This window comes from Vombatus ursinus, unplaced genomic scaffold, assembly GCF_900497805.2.
Source record: "Vombatus ursinus unplaced genomic scaffold, bare-nosed wombat genome assembly UNPS02010193.1, whole genome shotgun sequence".
Lineage (NCBI taxonomy): Eukaryota > Metazoa > Chordata > Mammalia > Diprotodontia > Vombatidae > Vombatus > Vombatus ursinus.
The window spans coordinates 3150044-3170890 of record NW_020949971.1 but is presented as its reverse complement, the minus strand read 5'-3'; the positions used below and the strand labels follow the sequence as shown (position 1 = coordinate 3170890).

At 44.8% G+C, this 20847-nt stretch overlaps 1 protein-coding gene across 1 annotated transcript in view; it reads right to left on the bottom strand.

The window, feature by feature from the left end:
- Window positions 1–20847, bottom strand: part of TNKS (tankyrase) — a 206647-nt gene that overhangs the window by 161141 nt on the left and 24659 nt on the right. Inside the window, exon 9 of the mRNA XM_027853697.1 lies at window positions 10796–11020. Within this exon, the coding sequence (XP_027709498.1) occupies window positions 10796–11020 (225 nt within the window). The remainder of the gene's footprint in view (window positions 1–10795; window positions 11021–20847) is intronic.

Sequence of the window (20847 nt, the reverse complement as noted above, 5' to 3'; positions counted from 1 at the left end):
AAAAGATAAAGCAGTGGTCTTAAAGCCTCCAACAATATTCCTATTGGCTTTGGTGGTTTGGCCTTTCTTTGTATTCACAGCACACAGTATCTGGCACAGAGGAGCTGCTTAATAAATGCTTGTTGATTAATTCAAACTAATCCAGGTGCCAGAGGCCCCAGTAATGTGAGGACAAAAACTGAAAATAACAGAACAGAATCAAAGAGACCTTACAGGTCACCTTAGTCCAAGCCTTCACCTTGGAAACCAAGACTCAAGAGAGAGACTTGCCCAGCATCACAGAGTCAGAACATCGGAAGTGAGAATACGAGCCCATGTGTTCATATAATGTTTGTATTACAAACTGAACAACCACAGGCCTAGCTCAAGAATAGAATTACTTCTAGAGTTCTGACAACCTTTCTCTCTCTGTCTCTCTCTCTCTCTCTACCCCCCTCTCCATATAGATAGATATAGATACATACAATCAGGTGGCGCAGTGGATAGAGTATCAGGCCTGGATTCAGGAAGAATCCTTTTCCTGAATTCCAATCCAACCTCAGACACTTACTAGTTATGTGATCCTGGGCAAGTCACTTAACCCTGTTTGCTTCAGTTTCCTCATCTATTAAATGGGATGGAGAAGAAAATGGCAAACCACTCCAGTATCTCTGCCAAGTAAACCTCCATTGGGGGTCACAAAGAGTCAGACTCAACTTAAAAACAACTTAACTGCTTTAGTCACAAACCAAACAAAAATGCATGCACGTTCTTTTAATATATACAAATTGCTCTACTCAGGTTAAAGATTATGTTTGGCATCCACTAAAATATATTTGTTTGAATAATTTAAATATAGAGAGAAAACATTCTCCAGGTCATCAATCAGGTCTACGTACAATACATACATACATACATACATACAATGAACTAAATTACTAAAGGTCAACATATTTCTATTTGCTTCCATTATCCAGATGAGTCATTATGGAGGTCCCATAATCACGTTACACTTCCTTCCTGGACAAGAGCTCAACAGGCCACGCCAGCCCTGCTCAACTGTAAGCAGAAAATGTTCCAGCAGGGAACGGTCACTGAGTTTCTGACAGGCCACGCCAGCCCTGCTCAACTGTAAGCAGAAAATGTTCCAGCAGGGAACGGTCACTGAGTTTCTGACAGGCCACTCATTTATAAGACTTCACTCAGGGCATTCTGCCAGCATCATTTTAGCAGGGCTGAAATGCTGAACTGAGAGCTCTTTAAAAGATCCCCATTCTGTGTTTATAGGAGAAAGGCTAAGGTAAAGAGGAAGGAGGGAGATGTTTTGGCAGGAATGGAAAATGAGAAAAGAGTGGAATAAAAATCCATGTTATTAAATTCGAAAGCCTTGGCTGAGTATGCAACTAATGTCTGCAAAAGAATGAAGAAGAGGTTGCCACTTTTCCTCATCTAGCTCATTCATGGAACAATCTATGCCTTAAGTGATATGACTGTCGAGATGGGCTGGCTTTCTCAAGCAGTTCCCCGCCTCTACCAAGGGTTCCCAGTTAATCCACCTCACCTCTCATGCCTGGCACCTTTCCTCTACCTCAGCTCCTCCCATAGAAAGCAAGGGAGGGACAGAGAGTCAAGGAGGGTCTCCATCTGATGATCTTATTAAGCACAGGTGCTCTGAAGCTCCGACCTCCACAGAGCCAGGCTGCACCTCAGCACATACTTCAGTCACCGGACTATCCTACCCTTTGTTCCCAGACCTCTGCTCTGGTCTCACTTTCTAGCCTTCAAAATTTTGATCTTGTTAATATTAACCAGTTCAAATTTGCACTGTCCTGCACACTCTTTTATGTCATCTATCTGATCACCAACTCAATCCTTTCTACACCTCCCCCATAACATGTGCATTGTTTACTCCCACATTCTCTGCCAACCACCACTGGAGGAAGCCACACAAGCAAGCTGACCGGGTCTTCCACAAATCTCTGCTGGTTCATCTCAACAGGTCCTCCGCTGCCATAGTGCATCCTTGTTCTTTTTCCTAAAGGACTGACTGGCTCTCAACATCATCTGTTACAAACATCACTTTCTCAAGCACTATAATACTTCTCCTAAATTAAAAAAAAAAATGACCACAGGCCAGGAATGCAGGGTATCAGCAGGCGCCTGGCCAACAGAAGAAAACAGGTGAAGAGCTGGGAAATGGACCAGCTTGGCAGAGGGGCATCACATGGGAGGCCAGAGGGAGGCTTCCAAAAGGCTGGTCATCTTTTGTTAGGTTCAAAGCAGAGCAACTTAGTTTCTAGGCAGCATGCCTAAATCATTTCATCCTTTAAATGAATGAAATACCTCATGGACCTAATTCTCACCAACAAGGAAAAACTGGTTGCTTGAATGGATTGATGGAAATCCTAGGGGTAACTGAACACTACACTTCAGAGTGTGTGATAAAGAAAAAGGAAGCTAGATGTTTGTGTAGAGAAGATTCCAAGAAGAAAGGAAAAGGAAAAGGAAGAGTTTAAAAGGATGAAATCCTACTAAGGAAGTCAGTCTAAATGGGAGAAAATAACTAAGAATGAAATTCTCTAGACAGAAAGAAACAATTCCAACAAAGAGAAAAAGGAAGAATTTTCTAAGGATCACTAGAGATGAAAGTGGAACTCAGTAACAAGTTTAGATAAAATAAGAGTAGTTTATGGAGACTGAAATAAAATGCAGAGTACAGTCTTTTATGAAGGAATGCTAAAAACTCAGAAGAGAATAAGCCAAGGCTGATGAGGAATGTAAGGCTAAAAGGGAGTTTTTGCTTTTGTTTTACTCTATACCATGAGATGATGAAAGAAAGATGGCCAAGAGGTTTGATGAGGTCATTACAACATATGTTGGACAGAAGGCAGAAAGAGACTGACCTTTGGACTGGAAAGGGCAGAACAAACATGGGGAAAAGAGAGTTGAAAGTCATAATAAATAGGGGGATATTAAGACAGCACCTAAACAGCCCTGATGATTTCAAGTTACCAGGCCAGGCAATCTATATAATAAGGGAGTGAACTGGCAGAAATCAGCAGCCGTAGTTGGAGCAATCAGGAAAGGCTTCATGTCGAAGGCGGTGCTTGCCCTGAGGTTTGAAGGAAGCCAAGCAGAAGTGAGAAGACAAGTGAGCAGTATCGTTGCACACAATAACAGCCAAGTTGCGCTATGACTAATATTGATAAGCTTAACCCTTCCCAGCAATACAAGGATCTAAGACATCTCCAAAGGCCTCGTGATGAAAAATGCTATCCACATCCAAAGAAAGAACTATGGAGTTTGAATGCAGATCAAAGCAGACTATTTGCTATTTTTGTTTCTTCTGTTGAGTTTTGTTTCCTCTTTCTTGTGGTTCCTCCTATTGGTTCTAATTCTTCCTTACAACGTGACTAATGTGAAAATATGTTTAATAGGAATGTATATGTATAGCCTATATCAGATTGTGTGCCATCTTGGAGAGGAAGGTGGGGAGGGAGGGGGAGAAAAATTTTAAACTCAAAAGCATATGGAAGTGATCGTTGATAAATCAAAATATATTAATTTCAAAAAATAAAAATAAAAAAAAAAGTGAGAAGACAATACATTGCCAATCTGAGGGATGGCCAGTGAAAAGGCAAGGAGGCCAGGAAGGAAATGGAGTGAAGCATTCAGGTCAGACAGGGCTCAAAAACAACTAAAATGTGCCAACCATGTGCTAAAGACTGGAGACATAAACACAGAAGGGAGACAGTCCCTGCCCTCAGAGTGTCTATCCTAACACGTGTGAGGAACAACAAGAAAGTCAGTCTGGCTGAACCATAGAGTGTGCGAAGGGCATGCAGGTATTAGAGAGCTGGAAAGATGGGTTGCAAGCAGCCTGCAAAGGGCCTGTATATCTAGGTTTAAATGCCAAACACAGGTCTGAAAGGGATTGGCAATGCACTAGTTAACACTGGAGACAGACTTCTTTTGCTACTGTTCAGTTGTTTCAGTTGTGCCCAACTCTCCGTGACCCCATTTAGGGTTTTCTTGGCAGAGATACTGGAGTGGTTTGTCATTTCTTTCTCCAGCTCACTTTACAGATGAGGAAATTGAGGCAAACAAGGTTAAGTGACTTGCCCAGGATCACACAGCCAGGAAGTTATCTGAGGCTGGATTTGAACTCAGCTCCTGACTCCAGGCACTCTATCCACTGAGTCACCTAGCTGCCCATGGTCTTCTTTACTTGACTGCAAACAGGCATTCCCAATTCGGATCAGAGTTCTTAGAACCACAGGTTTCAGTTGGAGAGGACTTCAGGGGTCACTGATTCTAGTGGCCTCATTTCAGAGATGAAGAAACTGAGAGTTCTGGCAATTTGCGTGGGGTCACACAGATGACAAGCAGCAATAGTGGGAATTCAAACCAGGATCCTCGAACTCCAAATGAATCCCTCTTGTTCTGTCCCTTCTTATGATACATGAGGCACATGTGGATGAAAGACCGATTTCCTCTGCTAAGGGAGGGCGGCAGTCACCAAATAATGCAAGGAACCACACCGTCCCCAGCCCTCAGCTTCTAAAACGGAGTCGCTGCTGTTTTGCTGAGACCCTCTGCGGTCCGATTCTGAAGGGTCCAACCCATGTCAAGGAACAGAAGCCAATGGACAGGTGGGCTCACATGCATCTCTTCCAGACCTTACAATTTTAGAAGCAGCATTCATTACCAATGTCCTTAAAAACTACTGTTCCCCCCACCCCCCAAAGCAGGGTCCCTGTTGAACTGGGCAATCAGCCAAGCAGTGACATTCCATGGCTACAGTGAGACTTTGTCTCTGGGACACAGAGCCAAAGACACAGGGACTTTCACGGGGGCCACATCAAGCAGGCGGCCACCGTGCTTTTCTACATCCATATGGTCAGTTTCCCCTTGTGCACCTTTACTCGAAAATGGGCATTTATTTATGCACTGAATGAAGGCAAGCGGTGAGAGGTCTTTATTTCTCGTGGCCTCACAGAATACCTCTAGGAAGCTGCCCTTCCACTATCCTCAGGAAGGGAGCCCAAAGGTAAATTACCTTACAAGATGACTCCTAACTCAATCAGCAGCCCCATCCATCTTTCCTCTGGAGAGATTCTGGACAATTATGGAGAACTCTCTGGCAACAAGTCAATGAGGATGCCAGTAGAGGCTAAGCCCCATCTTCAGCAGCAGGAATCAGTCTGGTCAAGTCCATGTCAATTGCTAGTATTTTATGAGAAATGTCCTTAAGGAATCTTCTTGTGCCCCTGGCGGCGAGGGACTTTTAACAGATGCCCAGAGTCACCAGCATCATCAGAGCAGCCGCTGACACTGAGTAAGTGACAAGTTCCAAACGGAAACTCAGTGCAAGGGACAACTCCAAATGCATACGCCTACATACATGTGCACACATCCTCCTAAATGGATGTACAGAAATCATGTTGACTTATTTATTTGAATAATTTAACTCATTCCCACAATGACACAAAAAGAGAGCCCAGAGTCAGGAAGGGCTGGGCTCAATCCTGTCTCTGATTCTTAATGGCTACCTTACTCAGGGCCGCTCTTTACCCCCTTCTTGTTCTTGGCAACTCGGACCCTAAGAGGGAGACCCCTTGCTGATTGGCCCTGGCAGAGAGACAATTCCCCTCACAGGGAATTCCCTACACCAAGGACATCATACGTCCAACAATGAAATAAAAACTAAGCTGTTAACCCCAACTCTCTTAAGGCCTTTAAAAAGCAGACTTTCCTTCTCAGGATTTAGACCTGAGAGCTGTCCTAGTCCTGCCTCATTTTACCAATGAGGAAACTGAGGCCTACAAGGGTCACCCAGGAGCCCTGGAGTAAACATGAGGGCTCACAGGCAGGCTTGCACCAGGTCCAAAAGGCTCCTGCCACCCTAGACCTTGATGAAAGGCAATGCTCCCCGAAGCAACCAGCCTCTCTACCTGCATGGGCCACCTGGTAAGAAAGCAGCAGCAGCAGCAGCAGCATGTACAATGCTGGTTCCCACCATCTCAGAAAGGGACCCCAACAGGACGGCAAGCCTGAGTCTGCACTGTCAGAGGGCCCGCAGATTAAACAGAGGTTGAGTCTAAAGAAACAGAAGACTTAGGGGGACTATGACAACTGTCTCCAAGTACCTGAGAAGGTGTCATGTGCAAAGAGTAATGAATTAGGCCTGTTCAGTGTGGCCCCAGAAGGCAGAGCCCAGCAGTGATGGAAGGAAAGCACAAAAAAAGAGACGGAGGGCTGGAGCCAAGAAGAAAGCCCTCCAGTGAGCCTCCCTCAGGACAGGGTAGTTTCCAGAGACTGGACAGCCTGGCTTTTACTGGGGTGAGCAGACCTAGCTGGCAGTTTCCAATTCCAAGCTTCTGGACAGGGATGCTGAATGAGCACACCAGGACCAAGCCCTAATGAAAAGGAAGGCTAGTCTATTTCCATCAGATTAACAGTTTAAAATGACCAAAAAAAAAAGTGTGAATGTGTCAGACAGAAGCTGTTTTATGTGAAAAGCTATCTGCATGACTAACAAATTTTAAGTGTATTATACAAAAAGATTACACCAGACCTCAAAAACAGCAAAGAGAAGAGAAGCATGCTGTAGGTGCTGGGATGATCTTTCTTCTCTCTTGCTCACCCTCCTTCCAAAACATAATGAGGAGCAGACACACAAAATTCATTAAGCAATAAATTCATTAACTAAGTTTAAGGTAGCATCTTGTATCTCTATTAAAATGCAAATATATTCATGTATCCTGTTCAAAAGCAATTCCAAGTGCCAGGTTTTTTAAGACTCTGACCTCAGATGTTGCCCCAAACCCTTGCTGTCTGATAAATGATCCCTTAAAACTTAATCATGCTAATTTTTCCTCCAAGAAATGGCTTAAGAAAGAAACCTTTAAGGATGAATTTTAGATGATGCATCTCTTAATAAAAAAAAAAGCCTGAAATATATTAAGTCCCTATTCCATAAAAAGGACTATGTTTGTCTGGGGACGAGACATTCAAAAACCTTCTTGCCTTCAAACCTTCTCCAGGGGAACACGACAGGGAAACAAAATCAAAACATGGTCCTCTAGGGACAGAGAGAACGCAGACTAGCAGAGGCTTCCCAGAAACAATGGAGAGCTCTGGGGCACACTGGAGGAGGGATTGCAAGGAGGTAAAGGGGGGAGAGGGGAGCAAGGAGGGCATGAGTAACTGAAGGGCACATTTATGAAGCAGCTGGGGGAGGGGAGAGGGGGCAAGGCCAAAAAGGAGCAGGGAGCCCTTTCCCAACCTAGGACGGGTTAAGCCAAGAGCAGGAGTTCTTAACCAGGGGTTCACGGAGAGATTCCAGGAGGATCGTCAACTCTATGTCGAACTATTTTAATTACTGTTTTCTTTTGCATCTTATTTTATTTCTTTAAAAGCCTAATTCTGAGCAGGCATCTACCGAAGTGGCTTCACCAGCCTGCCTGCCTCCCAAACAGTCTGTGAAAGACCCAACCAATGGTACCAAGCCCTGTCCTCAAGGCCACAGGAAGCTATGGACAGTCTGTATACAAAGGACTACTATGGTTCAGGTCTTTCAAAGTAAGCCCGTCAGGGAAAGAAGAAGGGCTGCAAGCAGAGCACCATGGGGTAGTCATTATAATGGGGAGGAGGAACTCAGTTAGGCTGCTGACCTGGGGAGTGAAGACCTGAAGAATTCACTAAGGACCAGGCACTAGAGGCACACAGACTAAAATGTCCCAGTCCCTACCCTCAAGAAGCTTACATTCTAGAGCAAGTTCTATGTACATGTAAGGACATAACAACAAAAATACCAGAAACCTCAAATAGAAAATCGTGCTTGGCTTTTAGGAGCTTCACAAGGTGCCTTCACCCCACCTTTCCAGCCTTCTTACACCTTCTACTGCACATACGCTTGCATCCGGCGACCCTGCTGGCCTCCTGGCTGCTCCTCACACAGCTCCCCACTCCAGCCATTTTCTCAGGCCGTCCTCCATGCCTGGCCGCTCTCCCTGTCCTCCTCATTCCTGGTGCCTTTTCTCTGACAATACCCTCAGATGATCCTGTTTATATCTTGTCTGTACACAACTGTTTGCATGGCGTCTCCTCCGCTAGACTGTGAGCTCCCTGAGGGCAGGAACCCTTTTCTGCCTTGCCCTCTATTCCCGGTGTGAGACTTGGCCTATAGGCAGGAGCTGGCTGGCGGATGCCGTGTCTGACCCAACAACTGGCTTGGTCAGTGACATTTGGGGCCAGGAATGCAAAGCTAGCAAACTATTACTAGCTCAGCCAACTCCCTCCCATCCAGGTGTGCAAGACTAGGAACCTTTCCGGATCATAGTATCCTTGGAGTCAGTCACAGTCCACACCACTAGGGGACTAGTCCTCGTGAATCTGCCCAGCAACAACAATCAGCTATAATGGCAGCGAGCCAGGAAATCTGGGTTTTCTCTCCATGGAGACATATAATCCACCCACTGCACACTGAGCCATCAGCCTCGAGGATGAGGGAGCGCCCTGCAGCCTCCCATGCCTGTACAAACTGCCTGACTCATGATCCTTTGAGAACGTCCTTCCTTCCACTATCCCCTCACTTGCAGCATTTAGCACAGTGCCTGCTGGCACATAGTAGGTGCTGAATCAAAACGCCAGCTGGCTGACAGAGATACGTAGATAATATCGCTTGCTTTAAGATATATCCATTCACCATTGCATATTAACCAGTAAGGCTTTTTTCTCCCTTGGTAAGAACTGTGTGTAGGCATTTATTCCCCACCCTTCCCTCTGGAGCCTGGGTAAGCACTTCACCTGTAGAACTGCAGAGTGAAAAGCCGGCAAGCGCCTCTGCAATGTCATCAGCCTCACCCGCCTCCAGGGAGGCCACAACCTCTCCAGGCCCTTCTCCTGACACTTCCCAGGTGACTGGTGGGTAAGCATGTGCATACTTTGCCCTTTACCCTGAGAAGCAGCCTGGGGGTCTCACTCTCTTTTTCTAATGACAGCTTCACAGACAAACAGTCCACCCAGGCCAGAGAGTCTCTCTGCTCCTGGCATCACAGACTACTAACCTACAGTAGCTCACAGTGACCATGAGCAGTAAATGAGGAAATGCACCCCTCTCACACTCTTGTCCTGCTCACCCAGCTACTGCCCTCAAAGAACCCCAAGCCTTGGTCTGGAAGCACAGGGGGCAGACCCCTTGCCAGCTGCCATCCTGAGACCCCAAAACAATCGGACACTGATGCGTTCTACTCACATGACACTGCCTATTATTATTTTAAAAAATTCCCTGAGCACCCATGTCCAGTAGAAAGCCTGGAAAATGAGGACATAATGACTAAACTACCTACACAAGAGAGAGGTGAGGATCAAATGAGATCCCGTTTGTGAAAAGGCAAGAAGGAGGCAGGCTCACAAGCACAGGTGGAGAGGAATTCCCACTGGAGATGAAGGGGGGGTGCTTTGCTCTTAGCCACACGAGAAAAGGGGGTAAAGCCAAAAAAGAAATTCTGAAATGGAAAAGAAAGAAGCTGCAGCAGCTTGTGTTGACGGGGTCTCAATCTTCTCTTGGTGAGATTACCTGCTGAGACTGAGGTGGGTAGGGGGAGGCGAAGTGCATGAGATAGGAGGGAGACGTTTGGGGTGACCACCGTAACAGGGAATGAGATGGCGACCGTAAGAGATGAATACTGTGAGCATGGGCAAATGCGCAACTGGAAGTGGGGCAGGGAGGGCATGAGCAAATGAAGGTCACGTTCAGAGGCAACGTCATCGACACTTGCGTGACTGCGTCCAGCAACGCTGGCTGGTTCCAGAGGAGTCAAACTTGATAGAGATGGTAAAGTCAGTGAAAGGAAGGGCCTGAAGAGCAGTAGGAGAAGGTATGACAAGTTATTAAGAGGAACCATCCCAATCCTCTAGATAAGAAGGTAAAATATAAAGAATATGCTAAAAGGAAGAGATTAAACACCACAAATATCAGCTGAATTTTGTTTGGAATGGCCTGCCGAGGCCCCAGCTCCAGGTCACTCCCTTCCTGTCTCCTCCCTGGACCCAGGGCAGGCCCAAGGTCCCATCCATCCTATCCCCTCTCCCCCTGCTCCTTTAGTGCAGTCTTTCCCTGTTTGAATGCGACCTCCTTAAAGGCAGAGGTTACCTTGCTGGGGTGTACTTGTATCCCCAGAGCTACCCACAGGCCCTGGCCTAGACGAAGGGCTTCATAAATGGTCTACCAGCTAGCTGGAAACGAGCAGCTATGCTGAAAACAAAGCTACCCTGGGCAACAACTCCATCGGAAGCACTCGTTCAAGATGGCCGACGATTCCAATGGCGGCACACGGGTTTAAAAATACACAAAACTGAATTTCAGTCCTCAGCGACCTCGTCTATCATCACCTGAAAGTATCCAAAATACACCGTCCAAGTCGGCAATATACCTAACTGTATCCTGGGCTTCCTGGCTGCCAAGGCTGAAAACAGGATTATAAATGAACAAGATCTGACAGTCATAATCCATCCAAATTCAGCTGCACGCCAGGCAGAATTTGGTTTGCATCTGGAGAGTTAATGCTGAGTTTAACTTCCGATTACCAGCCTCCCACTTGCCTTGTAGCTGAAAAGAATGTTTTCTTAAACCAGAGGAAGAGGCAAATGATGCCTCCTCTACATGCTCTACAGAGAAATGATTGCCACAGCAGAACAAGAGAAAATTTCAGTTTTCTACAGAAGCTATGAGTGGCCAGCCAACATCTGTACCGCAATGCCCAGCCTGTGAGGCCCGAGTCAGTCAGCCCGAGCCCTTGCGCACACTCACCGATGCACACGTCTATCTTGCCCTTGATAGATGCTTCATGCAGAGGCGTGTAGTTCCAATTGTCCCGGGCATTTGGATCTGCCCCTTGGCACAGCAACAGGCTGACCACTTCAGCGTGGCCAAAGGAGCAGGCGTTGTGGAGAGGAATCAGCCCACCGTCGTCTCGGGCATGGACATTGGCACCCATCTGCAGTAAGTGTTCTACCACATCCTTCCTTCCAAAACCTGGAAACAAAGAAAAGGGAAGCTCAAACGGTGACCTCGACTTTGTTGTTTCAAGTAAGAAAAGATTTAGGAATCTATAAAAAATAAATAAATAAAAATGACCAAACGAATGATTCTTCTCACATAAGTGAGTGAAATATGATGAAAAAAAATAAAAATTTGTAAGAATAAAATTCAGGATCCCACTCAAACACCAGCTATCCCACCTGACAAAATTTGAGAAGAAAGCTCTTCTCCTTTGGCTGCTGGCCAACAATGAAAGCACACCTTTCATGTTTTACTATCACTCACAAATACCTGTACACACTAAAGAAAAAACAAAAAAACAAAAAAACCTTCCTCTCCTAAAATTCCAAAAAACTGAAACTCCAATCACTCAACTTTACCACAGAGAGAAAAGGAAAACAGGTAAATCTGAGAACTGTGGTGAATAAAGAAACAGACAAGATTTTGTGTTACGATTGAGGGGATTAAGAAGAAAAAACTCAAGCATGATGCCAAGGTTTCTCTCCAGTCAGAAATCAGTAGTATTGTTAAGAGAAATAAAATGGGTAGGAAGGAGGCCCATAGTTCGAGGTAAGCCATCAAAGACTGCTAGATCACAAATCTAATTTTGGAAATAGTAAGAATTTCAGGGGAAACATCTAAGGGGAGAGGGAGAGGGAGGGAGAGGGGGGGGGCAAGGACTGAGTCTTTAGAGAAAAGGGAAAGATGAAGGAAAATGTAAATTAAACAGTGGAGGTAGCACAAGACTCAAAGAACTTCACGGTCATAAAAAACAAAGGACAGTTTCACAAAATGCAGTCAAAAATGTTAGATCTTGTAGAAAGTTTGAAGAGAATGACAACTTAAAGTTAACGAATTAAGCAAGAAGGTAATCTTGGTAACTTAAAAGGGAGTAATTTCAGAGAGCAGGGAAAACAATTCAGACAATTCATTTCAAATACTAACATTTTAGAACAGTAATTAAAGGATTATAATTTTAAAATATTAAAAAAAATTTATTTCTAGCCCTTACTTTAAATTTTTCCAGTTTTATGGGTTTGTGTTCCTAGTTCCATGCTAAAAATTCCCTTGGATTCTCCTTCAAAATTAATGTTGGAAAATGGCATTTGAAATAAAAAAATTAAAAGGCAACAAGTGGTACTTCCATCATTAAAGGAGTGAAACTGCTATCTAAACTAAGAGCTAAAGGGAAGACAATGCACTGTTTAAAAAATGATTTATAGTCAGTTTGCTTCTAAATGGATAAAAGGTAGCTCATTACAGATCTATTTTGCTACACTGGGTCATGCAAAACACATGCATTCTAAGATGGTAATTTACAAAGAACATTGTAAAGCAAGTACTATGTTCTCACAGACTTAACATTGCAAAATTAGAACCATGCCCCCCTATTCAAGATTCCCAAGATGGAGGTAAAAATGGATAGTGACAACAGTCAAAATGCACGACCCACCTACTCACGTGGCCTTTTGAAAGACCTGCACATGGTGGAGCAGAAGAGTTCTAGTCTACTTTAAGAGGCGTGAGTAGTCCTCACCAAACAGTGTGCCTCCATAAAGACCCAGGAACTTTTCTCTCCTGTCCTGTTTTGATCTGATTATTAGACTGTGATGTCACACTTCACCAAGAGATATTATCTAACATGATGTACTGCTGCATAACACATTGAAAATTCTACATATTAACTTCACTTAGAACTTGAAAGATATCCGAACCATAAAAAGAAAGAATGAAACTGTCCACCCTCAACATTATATACAGTTTTTTGATTAAAAAGCATTATATACATGTGGCCTCAACTGTCTAAAAAGGCACTAAGGACAGCCTTGAGCTCATCAACAAGGTTTATCGACTGCACAGATCATCAGAGTAGCAGGAGAGTTTACTGTCAGAAAGATTCTAGGGGGCTGGGCTTCCACAGCAGGATAAGAAATTCCAAGATCTTGTGGATAGTCCCTCAACCAATCAGAAAGTACTCAAAACTTTTCTATAAACAACTAGTTCCTTAAGAAAGAGCCCTAGAGGATAAACCAGTTGCAACCAGCCGGGTTCAAGCATGGGGCTTTGACCAGGCAAAGGCTTTTCTCCATTGCGCTTGTACTGAATATGAACTGACACACCCCAAGGGTGGAGATAGCCACCATTTTTGAACATGGGACCCATGAAGTAGGTAGTTAACAGAACATGGACGAACATGCGATGGGCTGTCTAGGAAGGGTGTAACTCAGATGAACTGGACCAATGGGTGGAGTATGGATCTTACTAACGGTTTAAAAGTTGATTCTACCACTGAACCAGTGCCCGCGTGCTACCGAAGTGCATTATGCCCGCTTCTCTTGTGAGACGTGTAATAAGACTTTCCTTCACTCACTCACTGTAGTAGATTTTTGTTTCAGATTTTTCCAACATTTACTTGGCCTGAGAATTCCAATTCAACAAGGACAAACCAGAGTGGCTGTCCAGAAACTAAGGGCAAAACAGAACCGGAAACTATGCTCTCGTGGTCCCCAGGACAGAACTCGGAGTGAGCACCACAGTTGCTCACACTCAGTATCTCCCCAATGCAAGCTACGCACATTGAGGGCACAGACTACTAGTCAACATCTAACAGTGTGTGGCCTATAGTAAGCATGTTTGCTGACTGATTCCCCATTCGATCAATCTGAACCTTCTAAATAGAAGTCAAGTCATGATTATGAAAAAGGAAATGAAGCGCTCACAAGTTTAAACTAGTCAGCTTTGAGATGAACTTGGCTTCAACCAACTAAAGGCCTCTTGCTTCCCACATTAAACCATAATCACTAAGGGAAAAAAAGAAGTGCTACAGAACCAATGCGTCTTTACCCACTGGCTTCTAGACCAGAATGCTAGGAAGCTATAAATTACCTTCTGACCACAAGTCTTTTGATAATCACGCTCTTTCTCCACAGCCCTCAGGGTGGGCCTCAACTTCAACTCTTCAGATGGTAGATTCCATGAATAGCCATACAACAGAGCTTCAAAAGAATGTAAGAATATTGATGTGTGTGTGTGCGTTTTAAGGCAGATCTTTGTAGGAATCCCGCAGGAAAACTGAAGCAAAGAAAAGAAAAAGATGGGCTGGACACATAGAATAGAGTGAAGAATGGTCAACCATTTGCTCTACTGCTCCCCAAGGAATATTAAGAGACAGAGAGAGAGGCCGGCAGCACCTTGGAGAGACTTCTGCAAGAGGACTGGAGGACACAGACAAGAGACACAAGAAGTCACAGAATCCGAAAGCTGGAACGGACCTCAGTAGCCATTATGCCAACTTATACACATAGCCGAGCAGCTGTCCACTATTTCTGAAGACCTTCGAATCCTCCACCTTTTAAGACAGCCCATTCTACTCCTGGACAGCCCGAAGAGTTAGAAAGCTTTTTCAAGCATCAAACCTTCATTTGCTTCTTTTCAATTTCCACCCACTGCTCCTGGTTTTGTCTCCTGGAGCACATTTACTGATTTCAATTACTGCCCAAGCATTATTTGTGAATCCTTAGGGGTTTACAACTGTCAAGATGAGGAAATGATTTTCACTAAAAGCCAACCTGGCTTTAGGGAGTACAAGTACTGTCAAATTAATGTCACTGTCTTTTTTGATACCGTAACAAGACTGGTATACAGGGAAATACTAAAGACATAACACCTAGATTTCAATTTTTTAATGCGCTCTCTTAGGACAAGCAGAAGTATTAATGAATAAGCACTTCAGCTCCAAGCTTATGGATGAAATACAAAGTATTTGTGGCTTCCTAAAGGCAGAGCACTGTGGGCTGGCCCAGCTTCAAGGGGGGCTCCTTATCTAAAAGCCAATCACTCTCTGGCTTTCACTGGAAGGCCAATAACAGCTCCAGCACAAGCCTCTACTGGCTCATTTTTAGGTCTTAATGGTTTATAACGTGCACAAATAGCAACTGTTTTCTGTTCTGGCCAGAGACTTTAAGGGTCTTGCCCTCCCAGACTGATACTTTTGTGACTGTAAATTAGGCCATCTTTGTCTCAGTTCTTACCTAACCCTTTGGTCACTGAATGGGCATTGCCTCAGACAAACTGAGGCCTGGGAAAGATCTTCATTCAGAGAAGGCCAAGGTTATCCACTACATCCCCGGCCATCATCTCTGGCCACTGCCAGTCAATAACTCTGGAGGAGACAGTGAGACTGACGACTTTGCTCAGCTCTGCCTTACTTCAATTCAATTCATGCCCAAGTCATGACATCACCCCAATGTCACTGGTCCTCTTCGAGAACTGAGGACAAACAACAACAAAGGCAGAGCAGGTGGAAAGACTGTAGGCTCATCCCTTTGTACCAATGGCTCAGAATCTGGTTAATGAAAAGGACGACAAAGCCCTCCTTCACCAGGAGCTTCACATCCTCAAGGCACAATGCCATCTTGGTTACTTCCGCTGTCCTTTCTCACCTCCCCATACCAACTTCCTAACCCCCCAGCCCCCTGGCCAAGGATGATGCCCAGGGCTGAGATCACCCCATCACCAGTGGCTGTGTGAGTAGAGGGAAAGAGGTCTAAAGGATGACACACTGTGAAGACAGAAATGATAAAACTTGGCTACAGAATGGAGACGTGGGGTGAGTGCACATGAGAAGTTAAGAACGGAAGAAAGAGTGTAGTCAAGGTAACTCAGAAGACAACGGTGACATCCACAGTAACGGGGAAAAGAAAGAGGATGAGTCTGATGACTTAGGCATTCTGACTCTAAGGTGGAAACCATTTTCTGTTTTGTACTGATACTTGTCCTTAGCTACCATCATGCCCTATGTGGCACATCAAATACTTCCTATGATAGGTTTTTAATTCTTCTGATCTCCTCCCTCTGGCAACACCTGCAATTTCTGTCTTTCAGTTGCACCTCCACCTGGATGTCATAAAAGTACCTCAAACTCAACACAGAAAACAAAGCAATCTTTCCCCTTAAATCCACCCTGCCTTCTAGCTTCCCTCTTTCTATCTAGAGTACCACCATTTTTCATATCACCTACAGTGACAACCTAGAGTCAGTCAACAGGCATTTTTAAGCACTTACCACGTGCCAAGCATTGTGCTAAGCTCTGAAGACAAAAAAGAAAGGCAAAAGATGGAGCTCGGCCTAAACAACATGCAAACAACCATGTACAAACAAGTCATGTGCAAGATAAAATGGAAATCATCTACAGAGCGAAGGCACTAGAATTAAAAGGGACTGGGAAAACTTCGTCTTAGACAGGATTTTAGCTTGGATTTGGAAGAAGCCAGGAAGCTAAGATCAGAAAGAACGTTCCAGGCATGGGGAAGAAGCAGAGAAAATTCAGGAAGTGGAGTGCCCAGTTCAAGGAAAAGGAAGAGGCCAGCCTTACTAGATCCAAGAGCCCATGGGGGAGGGGTGTAAGAAGACTGAGGGCCTCTGAACGCTAAATAGAGGACTTTATATGTGATCCCGGAGGTGACGGGGAACCACTGGAGTTTACTGAGGTGGATAGTGACATGGTCAGTCAGACCCACATTTTAGGAAGATCACTTTGACAGCTGAGAGGAGGAAGGACTGGAATAGACAGGCCCACCAGCACCGACAGCAATAATCCAAGCATGAGGAGATGAAGGCTTTCACAGGTGGGAGCAGTGTCAGAGGAGAGAAGGGGGAACATACAAAAGATGTTACAAAGGTAGAAAAGATAAGACTTGACACTAATCGGAGATAAGGAGTAATAAAGAGGAGTTAAGGGTGACAACTAGGGTGATTCCCTCAATAGTAACAGAGGCATTAAGAAGAGGAGAAGGCTGGGGGTGGGAGGAAGGAGAGAATTCCGTTTTGAACATGTTGAGTTTAAGATGTCCACAGGACATCCAGCCTGAGATGGTCCAATAGGTAGTTGGAGATCTAAGACTAGAGGTCAGGAGCCAAAGGTTAGGGCTGGACAAGGACATCTGAGAGCCATCCGCATCGAGATGGTAACTCAATCCACAGGAGCTAATGAGACCACCAAGTGAAGAAGTGTAGAGGGAGAAGAGAAGGGGGTCCAGGACAAAACTATGGGGAATACCCAACCACTAGTGACGTGTGTGTGTGTGTGTGTGTGTGTGTGTGTGTGTGTGTGTGTGTGTGTGTGTGAAGACAGAGAGAGAGAGAGAGAGAGAGAGAGAGAGAGAGAAAGGGAGAGGGAGCGAGAGAGAGAAGAATCAGGCTGGTATTCCGAGTTCAAGAAGGAAAAGGATTTTTTTTTAAAGGACACTAGATTTACCAATTAAGGGATCATTGCAGAGATCATTTTCAGTTGAATGATGCAGACTGCCAAGTTAGCTACAAAAGGAACATAAAAGCTAGCAGGGATGGATAGACTGAGTAAGAATTTTTTGAGGAAGGGAAGAGATGAGAATGTTTGTAGGCAGTAGAGAACTGGCCGGTAGACAGGGAGAGACTGAAGATCAATGACAGTGGGGATGCCAGAGGAGGCAATCCTCTGGAGAAGACAGGATGGAATGGGCTCACTTATGCTATGGCAGAGCTTGCCTTGGGAAGGAGAAGAAAGACCACTTCTTTCTGTGAGACTGGATGAATAAGAAGACAGCAACAGCAAATCTGTCTCCCTACTCTCTGATCATATTCTCACCAGCATGCCCACCGGTTTGGTTCTTGCCCACCTCTTCCAATTACAGAAGCATAATCAAAGCAACAGGGCCTTGTCAATGTGGCCCAAAGTGCTCTCCACTGGCCACCAGTCTCCTGTGTTCACAATCTCCCCCAACTAGAAATATAAACACCTCAATGGAGAGGTCTTTGCTTTTGTACTGGAATCCCCAACAGTTAGCACACAGTGATCCCTTACCAAAAGCTTTTTCGTTCATTCATTCCTAAGAACCAAAAGCTCAGGATTCATTTACTCAAAATAGTATCGTGTATCTACTGTTCAAAAGCCACTTCTGGACTTAACAACATGAACTGATGTCTGGCCAGGTTTCATTCCCACCAAGTTTTAGGTAATTCTTAGGTGTCACCACACAACAGTGCTAGTCCCTCTTCAATTATCACCTTTCTGCGCATCAGGTCCAACTACTGTTCATTTATGTTCCCAGAAGGATCAGGTACCCAGGTTTCCTCAATCATCTGTATCTGACACCCAATTCAACACCGCTCTATTCTTATCTTGTAAAACAATGCACCAATGCTGCCCAGTCCAACAGAAACACCATCACAACCCAGATCCAGAAAGAAAAGATGAGTAAAAATGTTACTCTCTTCTCCCACAAAACGGTCCCAAGAGAGGGCTTTTTTGTCTCAGTACTACTAACCTGAAGCTGAGTAGAGGGGATAGAAATGCACTCAATACTGTCCTGTACATGTATGACTTTATAGCATATCTAAAAAAGTCATGAACTAACAAAAGCCAGGCATAAATAATAAAGAAATTCTATTCAAAATCACTGAAAATGTGTAACACAGTTCAGGCCTGCACCAACTCTCCCCTCAATTACTGTCAACACCCTCCTCCTTGGCAGCCCTGTCTAATGCCTGTCCCCAACCCCAGTTCATGCTCCACATGGCACCAAAGAGATTTTCCTTAAGTGCAGATCTGATGACTTCATTCTCTTACTCAAAACTCCAGGGGCCTCCTTTTCTCTTTAGAATTAAAAACAAAAACAAAAAAACTCCTCTGCTTAGATTTTTTTTTTTTAATCCTTCACAACCAAGCCCCAGCCTTTCATGCCTCTCTCTCCTCCATTTTGGAGAAGGATCCCAGGCCACCTAACCCTCATTCTCCAGCCTACTCCACCAGTCCTCAGCTGCCTCCTGACCCTGCTCCTGAGGGTCTCTTCTCCCACAGGTGGGATTTCTCCAGAACCTCTATTTGGGGGGAGGGCACAAACCCACCATCCCTCATTCTTCAAACTTAGCACCACGTGCCTTGGCAGAAAGTTCCTTCCCCCCACCTCCACCACTCACCCACCCATTTTCAGCTATTTATGTGTTCCCTCATTCAAATGTACACTCTTTGGGTGCAACCTAAATACAGAAGGTCACAAAGTAGCAATGAAAGAGAGGGAAAAAGTACCTTTCACAATTGTGGATGAGGAAAAATTCATAACCAGGAGACAGAGAAGATCACAGTAAACAATTCACGTTATTTAAGATCAAAAGGCTTTTGTCCAAACAAAATCAATGCAGTGAGAATAAGAGGAAACAGTCTAGGGGGCAGCTAGGTGGTGCAGTAGATAGAGGACCTGAGTTCAAATCCAGCCTTAGACCACACACTTGCCACTTACTAGCTCTGTGACCCTGGGCAAGTCATTTAACCCCAACTGCCTTAAAAAACAAAAACAAAAAAAAACAGTCTGATGAGAAAATAATTTACCTCAAGTATCTGTGATGAGAGTCTGATATCCAAGACGCAAAAGGAACACCGATTCTAGCGTATAAGTATCCTCCAAGGGGCAAGAGGTCAAAGGACAGAAGTAGAAATGAGGATTGTGAACTATCAACAAAAATGGGAGACTGCCTCAAATCACCAGGAGAAAAATTACATTAAACCAATCTGAGGCATCACCTCCCATCCCACCGTGGAGGAGCCAGAGGAACACAGGGGCATCAGTACTCTGCTGATGAGGCCAGCCATTCTGGAAAACAATTAGGAACTAGGAAAAAAAGGCTGCCCACAAACCCAGGAGGCCCAAAGACTGAAAGATCCTATACACCAAGGAATAGACATAGGAGAATTCTGGTGAGGGTGGCAAAAAGGTAGACAAAGTAAGCAGACATCAACTGAGAAGTAGCAGACCAAACCTAGTACTGGAATGTGATACAATATTACTATTCTGTTTAAAAAAAAAGCAAATGTAAGAAATATGTGTTGTCATTATAACCATTTTACAGCTAAGGATACTGAGGCTGACAGAGGTTAAGGGACTGCCCAAGGTCACTCAGCTAATTAATGAATAAGGCAAGATTTGAACTGAGGTCTCCCTGACTCCAGGTCCAAGGCTCTATCTAGCTGCTTTTGCTGATCCAAATTGTAGCAAGCACAACCAGGCACAATATCCCAACAGATACAATAATGTAGATGTAAAGATTATTGTAAGATAAGCTCCAATGACCAGCAATGACTACTAACCCCGGAATGGAAAGCCAACCACAAACCCTAACGCCCTCCTCTTGGTAAGAAGAGAAATAAGGGGGACTGTGCACATGCCTCTTCCTCACGTCCAAACGACCTGCTGCCCACTCTTGCTTCTCCCACCTCCACAACATCTCTCAAACCCAAGCCAACACCTTCCTGAACTCAGTTTGGCTGCACCGTAGAGTGTAGGAGAGAGGCCTGAAAGGGAAGCAAGGTGGGGGCCAGGTCTGAAGGAATTTAGAAGTCAAACAAAAGAGTTTCTATTTTAGCTCTGAGGCCACTGGAGTCTCAATAGGGGAGTGACAAGTTCTGATGTACATGGAAGAAAAGTCATTGTGCAGCTGTGTGGGCGGCGCAGTAGTCCTGGGGAAAAGCAAATGATACGGGCATGAACAAAAACTTCAGGTCATACACACTTTGCCCCCCTTACGTTTAGGTTTGGCTTGGTATTTGTATCTTTCCCCCTTCTTCATCTGCCCCTTCACATGATCACATACCCCCTCCTTAAGAACCTCTGAGAAATCCTCCTTTCCTTCTCATACCCCCAAACCCATGCTCTGAGTACCACAGCTCCAAAATACACTGAGGGAAAGATCTCTCTGGAGCCTCTATGACACCCTGGATCAAAAGGGAACAAAAGAGATGAAAGAATATCAAGATGGCAGCTCCGCAGAGCACTATCACTCCTGGGACA